We start from the raw sequence: 12156 nt of genomic DNA, 5'->3' as shown, positions 1-12156 counted from the left end.
TGATCACCAAAAAAAAGGAGTAAGCCTTTTACAGCACGAGATTTGTGGCAACTGCAGCTAAGGATCACCAGAGTTATTAAACTACACTGGACTCCTTACTTACAAATTGCTATACCTTCAGGTTCAGATAAGCAAGAATTGTCCAAATTTTACTACTTATCCATGTCACCAAGAAAATTGTCATTCTGTATTAACCTGTAGCTTCTTATCTCCTCTCTCAGTCTACATTCTGACAAAACAACCTCAGAAATGCAAATACTAATTTTCAACCCTGCCACTAATTCCAGGCTTGGTCTATAGGAACTTTAGTTGATTATTTCTTCCAGCTAGTTCTTCAACCTTAGCTGTGCTCAGTACTTTCACATTACTTGGTCAACTCAATTTTATTCTACCCATTAAATACATCAGTGGCAAACTCAAAGGTATTTAAACACAGTAAACTGTAAATTAAGAAGTGTTGACAACTACATGACCATACCATTCACTGTTCATCTTCACCCTTCAGAAGACATTTTGAAAAGCAAGATTCTCTGTATATTCTCACTAAAAATGTTTGAGGACAGTTTTGAAAAGCAGTAGAGCCTTTTGAAATTCACAATTCAGTGCTGTCCTTTGGGAAACAGCCCTAACTAAGCAGGATCAAGGGGATCCAATATTCTACACCCAACTTCTCAGTCAAAAGTGCTTCTGCAGAATCACTAACAGAATAGGCACACCTTCTGGGGAAGGATTTGCTACTTGAGACTCAAATAGTGATACAGCATATCACTCATGTATCACAAGCAGTTGTTCACTATTTGAAAAGAGTGAATATTAATGATGACTAGGTGAAATCCAAAGTAAAATTCCAACTTGGGTGATCTACCCGCGGCATGGTACATACTCCAGCTGCAACTCCTCCCTATTATGAGGACAGGTGTATGACTGACTTATTTTTGTTTGGTTTTATGAGCTAACCAAACTCAGATTACAATTTAAAAGAAGATTTAGCTGATGTAACTACTAAGTGCTGGGGTCCTGGATGTTATTTAATTACAGAGCCCGGGCTTGTCTACCTCTAGCCTGAACCATTCCTGCTTGCTAACCTGATTTTTTAGGCATAAAACTAATCAGATTGCACAAATCTGATTTGTGCAATCTGAAAGAGAAGGCTGTACAACGTTTCTGTCATACTAGTTAGAAGTACAAACTCAGAAAAATGCCTCGCGATAACAATAGGAAATGGGCATCACCAGGGCAAAACAGGGCAACGAATCTCATGGGCAACCAGGAGTGGAAAGGATAAGACCAGAAACAGCAATTCCCATAGCATAAGCTGCCACAGAACCAAAAGCCTAAGCCAAAATCTTAGTTTAAATGTTTTACAGGTAAATAAGGCAATCTACTTAAATAAACTCCTAGTTTTTTAGACCCATTTAAAACTTATTTTGAAAAGCATGTGATAGTTTGGTAATCTGCAGATTTTAGCAGCAGGTCATTTTTTTTTTCCTGTTTTTTCAATCCACTTTTTAAACATTTTAAAATACCTTGTGACACACTAACATATTCCATTCTTTGAATGGAACCTGACAAAGGCTCTACTTTAAAGATGCACTTGTTGCTGTCCCATGCGTTAATGACAAACTCACTTTGAACCCACACCACTAAGTTGAAGAAATCCTTAAAATCCTTTTTAAGTTGTTATCCAGTGAAATATTAACACCCCAACACCAGGAAAAAGCATGCAATAATGCTGATGTTCATTAATACTTGATGTGCACTTTTAGCTTACTGTTTATTAAAAAGGTTTGTAGTCCTGTTTTTCTTTTCTTGTTAATATAAATAACAGCAACTAAACATCATATAAATAACTGCTATCAGATACAAGAACAGGCAGGACCACATCATCATCATCATCTTACCTCTTTAATTTTGTTCCTCTTCTCTCGGATATCTGGGTCTGCTGGTTCTCCACTGTTTATCCCTATAAGATTTGGTAAAGGAACAGGAGGCAGTGGCTTGCTGTCTTTCTTTTTCAACTCTTGCACTACTTTGTTCTTTTCTGTCTGAATCTCAGCTTGGATCTCATCACGTGATTTCTTCAATTTCTCCTTAGCCTCTTCCAGAGCCTTTTCATGATCTGCTCGGATCTTATTTCTCAGACGTTCCTCTTCTTCTCTAGAGAGACAAATGCTAGTCAGCATCTCATTACTAAAAACACATTGCTTATAAACAAACTGCAGCTTCAAAACAGAAGCCACATACCAAGTTGGTTTACTCTAATTCTAATTATTTAGACAAGTTTACTGGATTATGTTAGTGCACAATGCTACACTATTTTTGCCATGAACCCCAAAATAAAACAGTGCACTCATCAGCAACACTATTGTAGAAAAATGCGTCATAGGGGTTTTCTGGATTGTAAGTTAGCACCTTTGCTTGCCTACTCAAGAATTTAGAGCAGAAAAGCCCTACATCCTGTACTTCAACTACAGGATGTGTGCAGAGGCACATTTAGCAATCACTCGGTTTAAAAAAAAAAATTCAGAAGGGCTCTTCCTCGCCTTCTGCACAATAAATGCACTGTAAGCAACTTGTCAAGATCTGAAGTAACCACTACAAAAAAATTGCAGCCAATACTTTTATTAACAATGAGGTGTGAGCTGCAAGAGATGCAAAACCCCACCACTGCATGTTTTGTCTTGAGTTCAGAACTCATTATTCCAATCAGTATGGTCCATAAGCCTCAAGTTAAATGCAGAGTTAATTATGAAGCCATTTAGGAACAAAAGAGCTTTTAGTAAAGCATGATTTTGAAACTCACTGTCAACAAAACCAATGTCATCTTGGTTCTAAGCACAATCTTCCATCATGATCTTTAACGATCAGTAAAACTTTTGAGATATCCACACAAAATGAAGAGTGCTGTTTTAAAGCCTGGGTTAAACAAGAGGTTATTCTAACAACAGACAAAAATGGTCTGTTCCAGTCCTAAAATATTTCAAAGCATGAGAAAGATACACATCAGATTCAATATAACACAACTTTTTCAAGCTTCTTTAAAATAGAGTTGCTCAATGACTAATGTAAGCCAAAATAGTGGTAGGGATTTAAAACAAGCACTAGTTACAAAAAACCACACTCCTTCCCTGTTTCTTCCCCCAGCGAAAAGTATTTTTTCCCCTCAAAGAGCATTAAGGAAAAGACAGCAGATAATGGAAAGCAAAGAAGGCAAACAGCAAGCCATGTAACAAGTATCAAGCTTGGCCTAAATGCTTTTAGGAGGAACTGAGCCACTTGACCCATAGCACTTTTTTTCCAGTATACTGAAAACATACCAATGAAAAGGAGCAACCACCATTTGATATGTGAGAATTAGAATAGAAGAGTTCAGTTGGAAGGGACCTACAGTGATCATCTAGTCCAACTGCAATTAAAAGCCAATCCAAAGTTTACAGAAAAAAATAAACCCAAGCTTGACAACTGTTAACCAACCATTGACAACAAAAATAGGAATGTATCTACATATTTAAACTGGGATATTTTTCCTACAAAGGTTATTAAAAATATTTGACAAAGTCTATGATAAACCAGTAACGTTTCCAGAGATACAAACAAATTTTAAGTAACTCGCTGGGGTGATGTGTTGGAATATTTGGGGATATGGACAGATCTTACTGAGCTTTGCAAGTATAACAGAACTGTTTTTATTAATCTCACAGATCAAGATCATGTCATGTCTATGATGGAAAATTGTTTCACCCTTACAAAAAAAGGGCAAACTTTTTTGATGAACTTTTTGAAGTTCTTCAAAGTTCATCTTTTTTTTCTTCATCTGCTTTTCTCAATATGACCCACATCACATCCATATTTCTCCCAAACAATAAAAAAAAAAAAATAAAATGAAGGACTGAGCTCCTCACTTTAACTGTCAAATCCAAGCTCATTAACACTGTTGAACAGTAACAGTCCTTCTCTCCCTCAACCGCAGGGCAAAGAAACAACTTTCAAAGTGTCAAAAGACTAGTCTAAAGAGAGAAAATACAAGTAATATCATTTAGGATAACTTTTACTTCTACTATGACCCATTTATGGGGGAAAATAACTTTCTTGTATTCCTGTAAAGTTACTCACATTCTATTGTGCTCACAGCTAAAGTTACTCACAGCTATGTTACTCACACAGCTACAGTTAGTCAAAGTTACTCACAGCTATGTGCTCAATTCAGTAACAAAAGCAGCTGAAAACTATCAACTGTAAGATGTGAAACTTCTGTAGTCTGTGAAGATCTGCAGTCTGGAAAGCTTTTCCAAGGCTAGCAGAGGGCTCTGCATAAGAGGCAGCTAGAGAGAATGAGAATGAGGTCGCCAGAACAAGACATCATTCCCCACAGTCATGTTCTCACAAAGAGAGAGCACGCTGTACAGGAGCCAAAGAGATGGCTTACAGAAAATGAGAAATAGGAAGTGTTACTGAACATTTAAGAATCAAAATGCTTCAGTGTGGGGATAATGTATTTTGGAGGTACGTTTCTCATTTTCAAAACTCAGTTTCTGGAGGCAAGTGACAGCCTTTACCTTCTGACTAGATCTACTAACATTTTGTTAATAGATACTGAAATTCTTTTTGCAAAGGATCAACCATCACTGAAAAACCTGACTTTTTAGAAAAACAGGGTAACAATGTATCTCAGACCTTAAAAAGATGTTCAAGGTATATCCACGTTAACCTAATTTGAACAGGATGCTTTACAATGAGTGTGCTTTACTCAGAAATGTTTTTGGTAAAATCTATGGTTAACCTGCATGTCCCCAAATACGATCCCCCTGTGTAAAAAAGACTAATGATATTCAAGTGGTTATCGTGAGTCTGACTCACTAAAATGAGTCACTGGTGATGTGCTTTGTGCACCTTCACGATTTTGCACCATCAAGTTCAAGTGCCATGAAGATTTTGCTTTTACCTTTCCTTTAAATTTTCAGTCCCAGGTGCCGCATGCAACAGTAATAACAAAATCTCCATCAGTCTACCAACTTAATCTATTTCTAGATTCAGACTACATGAAACAGCCATAAATTGGAAAACAATTTTGAACTCACGTCTGTTTACACTGCAGGAACCATTATATAAACATATAAAAGCTGTTGATTTCTACAGCGCTATAATCCAATTAGAGTTATTAAGGAGGTTTGAATAACAGTCTACTTTCCTTCAGTCACTCAGCAGAATACCTAAGTGTTTGGAAAAAATACACAGAGACTCAACAGAGATGAAAAATTCTAGCGCTAACTGTATGATCAGCTCCAAGTCTTCCAGGAAGTGACATTTTGAGACAAACATAAGAAAACAGTAAGATTAAGAGAAAGGTCAACAGGTATTTGAGGGAGTTTACAGGAGATAGTACAAGAGCTTCTTCTGCAGACAGATATTCTCTATGCAATTACCAATGATGGACAGCGTAAGCTACAAGAAATGTCATATTCTACGTTCCAGCTGAAGACATATTTTACCAAATATATTCAAGTATATGACCTTAATGGAAGAAAAATCACAGCCCTAAATACCAATGCCACATATTTCTTCTGAGTTCTTAAGCAACAAGAACTAAGTGAAAATACAGAATAAAGTTAAGAGAAGATTGAAAATGTGTCAGCAGCTGACACCCCCCCCAAGTCACACTCAGACACCAACAAGCTCCCCATCCAGCATAAGAAAGAGTCAGCAACAGTTTAATGCATGTGGATAGCACTACATTCAAATATTCAGAGTTAAAGAAAAGAGACCTCAGAAAGGATCAATTTAAAAATATAAGATTGGAAAGAATCCCAGCATAAACACATATACCAAAATGTGTCGAACAGTTTCCCTATCCAACTTCCCAGCCCACCACCCCACCCTCCCCCCACTTCTAGGCAACATAAGCAAACTCTTAAAATACAGAGTATTTTGAGTAAATCTTCAAAAACCTTACCTAACAGAAAGCTGCTGCTTCCTTCTAGTCACCCCAACAGCTTATTTTAAAGTCTCAAGACAGAGGTTCAAGTACCATGAAACTACATCAGTAGCTACTTTAAAAACAAGCAATATTATTAAAAGAATCAGTGATTAGACTATTTTTGCCAGCAAGAACCATAAATAGACCTAATAATTAGAATCTGAAACTAGAAACAGGTGCAAGCTTTTTAAACAATCACTGTAATTAACTATTGCAGCTGCTTATGCAGGAACACTGTACACTCTCAAAGCATCCACAAGCTGTTTAAACATCATTCAGAAAAGACCACAAACTATATACGCTTGATAACTGAATCACTAACCAAAACTCAATGTGCTTTAATTATGCACGCAGTAGCGAGCCTTCTGAACTTAACAGCTACTAAAGCTTCACTTGCCAAGACAATGACTTTTAACATAAGTCTCTCCTATCCGCTGTGACACAAGCTCTTTAGAAACTGAATTGCAAAAAAACGAAAATGCTTTCAAACTTCTTAATAAGATTCAAATTAAAAAAAGGAAATAAAAATTATAATGGAGTCAAGAAAAGAAAACTGGCCACCAGCAACTGTTCTCTCACTAAAAAGCAGAGCACTGGGTCACTATAGCAAAAGGACCACCAGTTTATTATCATTTGGATTTTCAGCAGATGGATAGAGAAGAACTGTTAAAGCACAAATATTTGTGTAAGTCTGTCACGCAGAAACAAACCCCTGCGTGGAAATTCTGAACTTTTACCCTTTTGTCAAGTTTAATCTTCAACCAGAGGCTACTTTCAGAGACACAGTAAAACAAAAAGATAGGCACTAATTCAAAAAAACAAAAAACAACAACAAAAAACCACCACAAAACTTTGAGAGTCAGTGCCTAAAAAACATTTCACATTAACTACAAAAGTCACTTTTCCCTCCAATCTTGCAGCATATGTGATTTTATAACATCCACACATATTACAGCCCCATCATGCTCTCCTATTATATGGAGAATATACATTCATGACACACAAGGACACTGGAGATACATATACTGCTCCCCTCATGGCCCAGAAAATTAACCCAAATGGCAGATTCCTTGAGTGGTTTCTTTTAGACAAAAGGTGACAGTAGAATTTATTTCTAGCAAGTGGTTAGATTTGCATATGACATGAGTACTGCTCCTCAGACACAAGCAACATGAGACAGAGTCCTTATGCAAGTCCTCTTATCCCTCTCCATGCAGTTTCAGAAGTTTTCCTCTCACTGTCACACTTCCCCTTGACTTTTTTCATGTTCCTATTTCCTGCCTTCCTTTACTATTACTTGTACCAACTTAGGCTCCACTAGCTTGCTTTCTTGGTCTTCTACAAAGGCACAGCCACCACTGAACACCAGTCCTCCTCACTTTCAACTTCTTTGGACCACGCTAGGGAGGGGAGACAAGAGAATTAAACTGACACAGGCACTCTCCTTTAGCCCTAAATACCCCCTCTTAAATTCCATGTAGACCTCCTCCAAACAGAACTTCCTTCCACTTCTGTGCAATAAATGATGTCCCCAATTGATCTTTTGCAGCCAAATCTTAGACCAAGAATCCAGGCCGTCAGCCACCTTCACCACTACTCTCAAAAACTCTTATCTCTATGATGGAAGCTCACCAATCCTGTTTCAGATCTGCTCTCTTGTCTGAATCAAAACCTCAGTCTCTCACATTTCTTTGTAGAAAGCTGGGTGTCACCTTCAAGCCAAAAGAACTCTAACTTAAGTTTTAATCTTCCTCCCACATCTTTTGTTCAGCAGTGGAAACTTCTCCACTGCCCTGATTGCCAGTGTCTGGGCATTCTTCCCATTTCCTAGAACTTGACTACAACTAAATTTTTCTGCTGTATTTCCATGTATTTTAAATGCAGTTTTTCTTAACCCATACAGTTATAAGCCCTCAGAGCTTGATCTTGTTCTGTTCATCCAGCAATTGCTTGGAAAACAATCCACATAACTACTTGCATCCTTACATTGCCTTTCTGTATTTTTTTTCTCTGCAAAAACTGCAATACATTATATGTATTTTTCTAGGCACAACAGAAAGAAAACATGGCTATTTCTAGATGTCTGATATGTTAGATTCACATATTTCCATGCTGATCGTTAAAGGCCACTGCTGCTTGTTACTCCTGTATCTGTCTCTACCCAATTGTTTTCCTTTGTCTTGTAGTTTAGGCAGGGCCTTTGGAAGTGGCTCTGGAATGAGGACAAGCAAGACTCTCGGGGAATATATTTAGAGAGAATTTCAAAACCACAGATTGAATGTGCACACAGAACTTGCAGAAGGGAGTGGAGAGTTGAAGCACATCCTTATGCATGGAGAGCAAGCCCTCTGCAAAACTGAAAGCCAAAAAATTCCTTAGCATTGCTAGGTATCTTTTATAAGATTTTGGAACATAGCTAGAATCTTCATAAATCATCATAAGGTAATACACCCAATTAAATACTTCATTAATAAAGTGCATCAACACTGAAGACATCTCTTGTTTTCTTTCACAGTGATAATAAAAAGTACAAAACATACCTTCCAGTTAAGAACAAAACAGTACAGATGCCACTATCAAATGCATAACATTATAACTTTTGAAGGAAAAAACCATGCAGGGAAGGGGTCATCCTTCGGGAATTATTCGCTTCCTATGTTATAAATGTTAACATGAACAGAATTGGCAAAATGTGTCTTGAGATTCTGTCAAGTGCTGTGACCATTAGCAAAGGCATTTGTTCCTCACCTCTGTCTCCAGCAGCCATGTAATCCCAAGCATCAACTCAAAAAAGGAGGAGGGTGCAAAGCTCAAGTCAATGGCTTTCTTGGGACCTGAAAGCACTGTCATAGCTGCTACAGTCAGCTTAAGTTTTACGAGTGAAGAAAGGTAGATATTTCTACAAACACTTCAACAGTTGCATTCATATTAGCAGCCAGGCATTTGTCAACACTAAAGGATCACTAGAGACTGTGTAAGAAATTTCATGTAAGCTTAAAATGCTTAGTTTTGTAGTTACAGTATCAGCTGAAACAGATTTTCAGAAGAATAAGATCAACTATTTCAGGAAGAGATACGATACTTTTTTTTTTTAAGACAACAGTAATGAATGCAACTTTCATTAGTGAGGAGCAAATAAAAAATATAAATTACACAATGCTTTACACAAGTTTTCAACTACATATAAGCAAACTCATACAGTTTTTAGTGTCTTAATGTCATTCAGGTACAAAAACACTTCGTTAGGAAAAGCAATAGATGCATAAAGTTCAACAATGTAGAGTTTTCAATCACTACAGCTCTATCAAACATCTCATTTAGATCCTTTCTGCTTATATGATTTAAAAGAGAATACAATTAGATTTGCCTCAAGGCACTAACTTATAATCAAAAGTAGGCATTATTTCAGAATTTTTGCTGATTAAAGAAACTTCATTTAACAACTGCAGCTAATTACTTCTGTGCAGAATATTATTGAGCCTCTGCAGAACAAGGTCTTAAGTCTGATTGTCAAAGCACTTACAATGCTAATATACAGGAAAAAAGTTATTTTATTTTTTAGGAATCAATCTTACTTCTAAAAAAGGACACTGAAAAGCCTAAGCCTTACTAAAAGTTTGTGAAATTTAGGATCTCTTCATGTTTTATCAAGAAACCTGAATGAGAAGAATGTTGCTACCTGCTCTGTGTAAAAGGATTTTAAATAGCTTCATATCTCCCAGCACCATACTGCCTGGAGCATCAGATCTTCCTTTCCAATTAGTACCCCAATGAGACAGATTTTTATTAAAGTAATAAAGATGGAAGAACTTTACAAGAAGCCGAAGTGAAAAATACATATAGACTATAGGAATAAGAAACAGAAAAAGAAATCACTATTGAACAAGAGAATTGAGTAAGATAAAAACATAGAAATGAGCAAGATAGTAAGAATGAACATCTGGAAATGGAGAGTTTATTTTGATGTGGGATTTGAACAGCACCAAAAAAATAGTAGGATAATTTTAATTCAAAACTGCAGAAGCCTACTACAATTAACAATGTCAAACCACAGAATTTTCTACTCTAAACTACTCTAGGCAGCTGGAAACACAGCTGTTGTACAAGTTATATATGTATTTAGCAATGTATCAGGGTATTTACACTTTGCTCACCACAGTCAAGTTTAAGACAGTATGGACAAACATCTTGCATGCTGTATTATTTATTGGTCTAAAAGACAGCGTGATCAAGGTAGAATAATACATAGCTGGTCCTGTGATACTGAGAAAGCAATTACACAGAACTGAGTTCTCAGGCAAGGGCAGTGCATCATCTCTGCTTCTTATTAAACAAGGCATCTTTACAAACAAGCAAATTTACATATCGGACAAAGCAGTCCCGCTAATGTTGATGGCACAGATCAGATACAGAAGCATATGCTCAAGCAGAAATAAAAGGAACCAGAGCACTCCATCATAGCAACAAGCTCTTAAATATTATGTCCAGTCTACTATCACTGACAAAAACTAAGTTTCCAATGGAGAAGAAAAAAAAAGAGAAAGAAAAAAAAAAAGACACACAAACCCAGCAACACAAGCCAGGAAGGAAAATACAAGTGGTGCATTCTATGATTTTACATATACCACAAAAGTTGCTGCACAGTCCGAAGCATTACTGTATTTTCCATACCACTCAAAGCTCATCTTTTTCAGAGACCATCATGCCACGATCTTTACAAAAGTTGTTTATTTTTCTTTATTCCATATAAAATTAAATATATACACTCATTTTTCACAATGATAAAAACAAACCTGTTTTGATAGCAACTTTTTCCCAGGAAAAACACAGTCCTACTTAAGCTGCCCAATATTAAACAGAATCCTAAAATTAGCCAGACTTAGATGGCTAATTTTAGGTTCAAAAAATAGATTGAAACACCTGAAAACCAAGAAGATTACAGGTGTCTGCAACACCTTAATTCTCACCCTTTTGAACACATGGAGAGCCACATTAAAGTTGAATGTGCAAGTGCAGAACTAGCACTTCCTACGCTATTTTACATTTTAACATTCTCTGGAGTGAAAACTTTTGTGTTTTTTTTTTAAATATAATTCTTACATAATCTTTTACCTAAAGAAAATTAATCATGGGTCCCTTTTTGTACAACACCAGCAACTGTTTCAGTATACGCCCTATAGAAGCTTGCACTACAGTACAGACTTACTACTCCTTCACCCTCTACCTAGCTATACTGCCTGACAGTTGTGCCAAGGCAGGATGCTGGGTTCATAACCCTAGATCTGTAGAGGAATTTTGGGAGTAGATAGGGGCAGAAACAAGAATGAAGTGACAGCAAAGGAACTCCAATCATATGTGCATTACACACAGCATCCTTGCTCTCCCTTCTTTTCTGATCTTTGCCCCCAGAATTACAAACCTCCCCCCCTTTCGCACACGTGATACTCCCAGAGGAGGAAAAACATTCCTGGAGGCATGCAGAAAATCTTCAGGAGTAATTCAGAGAACCCAAATAGCCTCCAGAAACTGAAAAAGTTTTAAGTGGGAGCCTTAGCCAGCTGAGAAATTCTTCTTCCTTCTGCATACTCACATGGTAAAGAAAGGAATTTCTTAGCACATATATCGATTATAGCATGCTCTCGTTCAGGTAGCTTAGCCCAATAACAGAACATGTGATATTAGTTTGACTGATAAGGTATGAAGAGTTTCCTAACATTTCACATGAGACAGAGAAACAGCAATATATGAGAGACCATTTAAGCAAAAGACAAACAGGATTTTACCTGTTTACCTTCACAAGATATAGCTTGAAAACACTCCTCCAGCAGATATCAAAGGCTTGCTGAAATCACTATGTAAGAAGGTCACAGAGAAAGCTGCAATTCCTTGCAATGGGAAGTACTAAAAATAAACATATTAAATACTTAATATACCAGGACAGCCTCACTCTCCACATGTGGTAGGACAGATGACACTTCTCTGACATTCCACATGGACATTATAAGCTTGTTCTAAAATGAAAGAAAAGACAGGACATACTTGAAAAGAATTTGCCAAAGAAATCCACCCAAAAAAACCCCCCACACTAAACATGTGAGTCCAGGAAGAACAATAGTAGAAAGAAGATAACTCCTGGTCTACTCTTGTTTTGAAAAAAAGAGCAAGCAAACCATAAAACACAC

The 12156-nt window shown here is 36.9% G+C and overlaps 1 protein-coding gene across 8 annotated transcripts in view; it reads right to left on the bottom strand.

The window, feature by feature from the left end:
- MAN1A2 (mannosidase alpha class 1A member 2) overlaps positions 1-12156 on the bottom strand; it is a 144660-nt gene that overhangs the window by 114663 nt on the left and 17841 nt on the right. For all 8 annotated transcript variants that reach the window (XR_012045357.1, XM_072880738.1, XM_072880757.1 and 5 more), the window contains exon 2: positions 1902-2157. Coding sequence is in view for 7 of the 8 variants with exons in the window: in XM_072880738.1 (XP_072736839.1) it covers positions 1902-2157 (256 nt within the window). In the remaining variant the exon portion in view is untranslated. The remainder of the gene's footprint in view (positions 1-1901; positions 2158-12156) is intronic.

This window comes from Ciconia boyciana, chromosome 1, assembly GCF_034638445.1.
Source record: "Ciconia boyciana chromosome 1, ASM3463844v1, whole genome shotgun sequence".
In the NCBI taxonomy this organism is placed as follows: domain Eukaryota; kingdom Metazoa; phylum Chordata; class Aves; order Ciconiiformes; family Ciconiidae; genus Ciconia; species Ciconia boyciana.
This window is presented reverse-complemented; position numbering and strand designations above follow the sequence as displayed.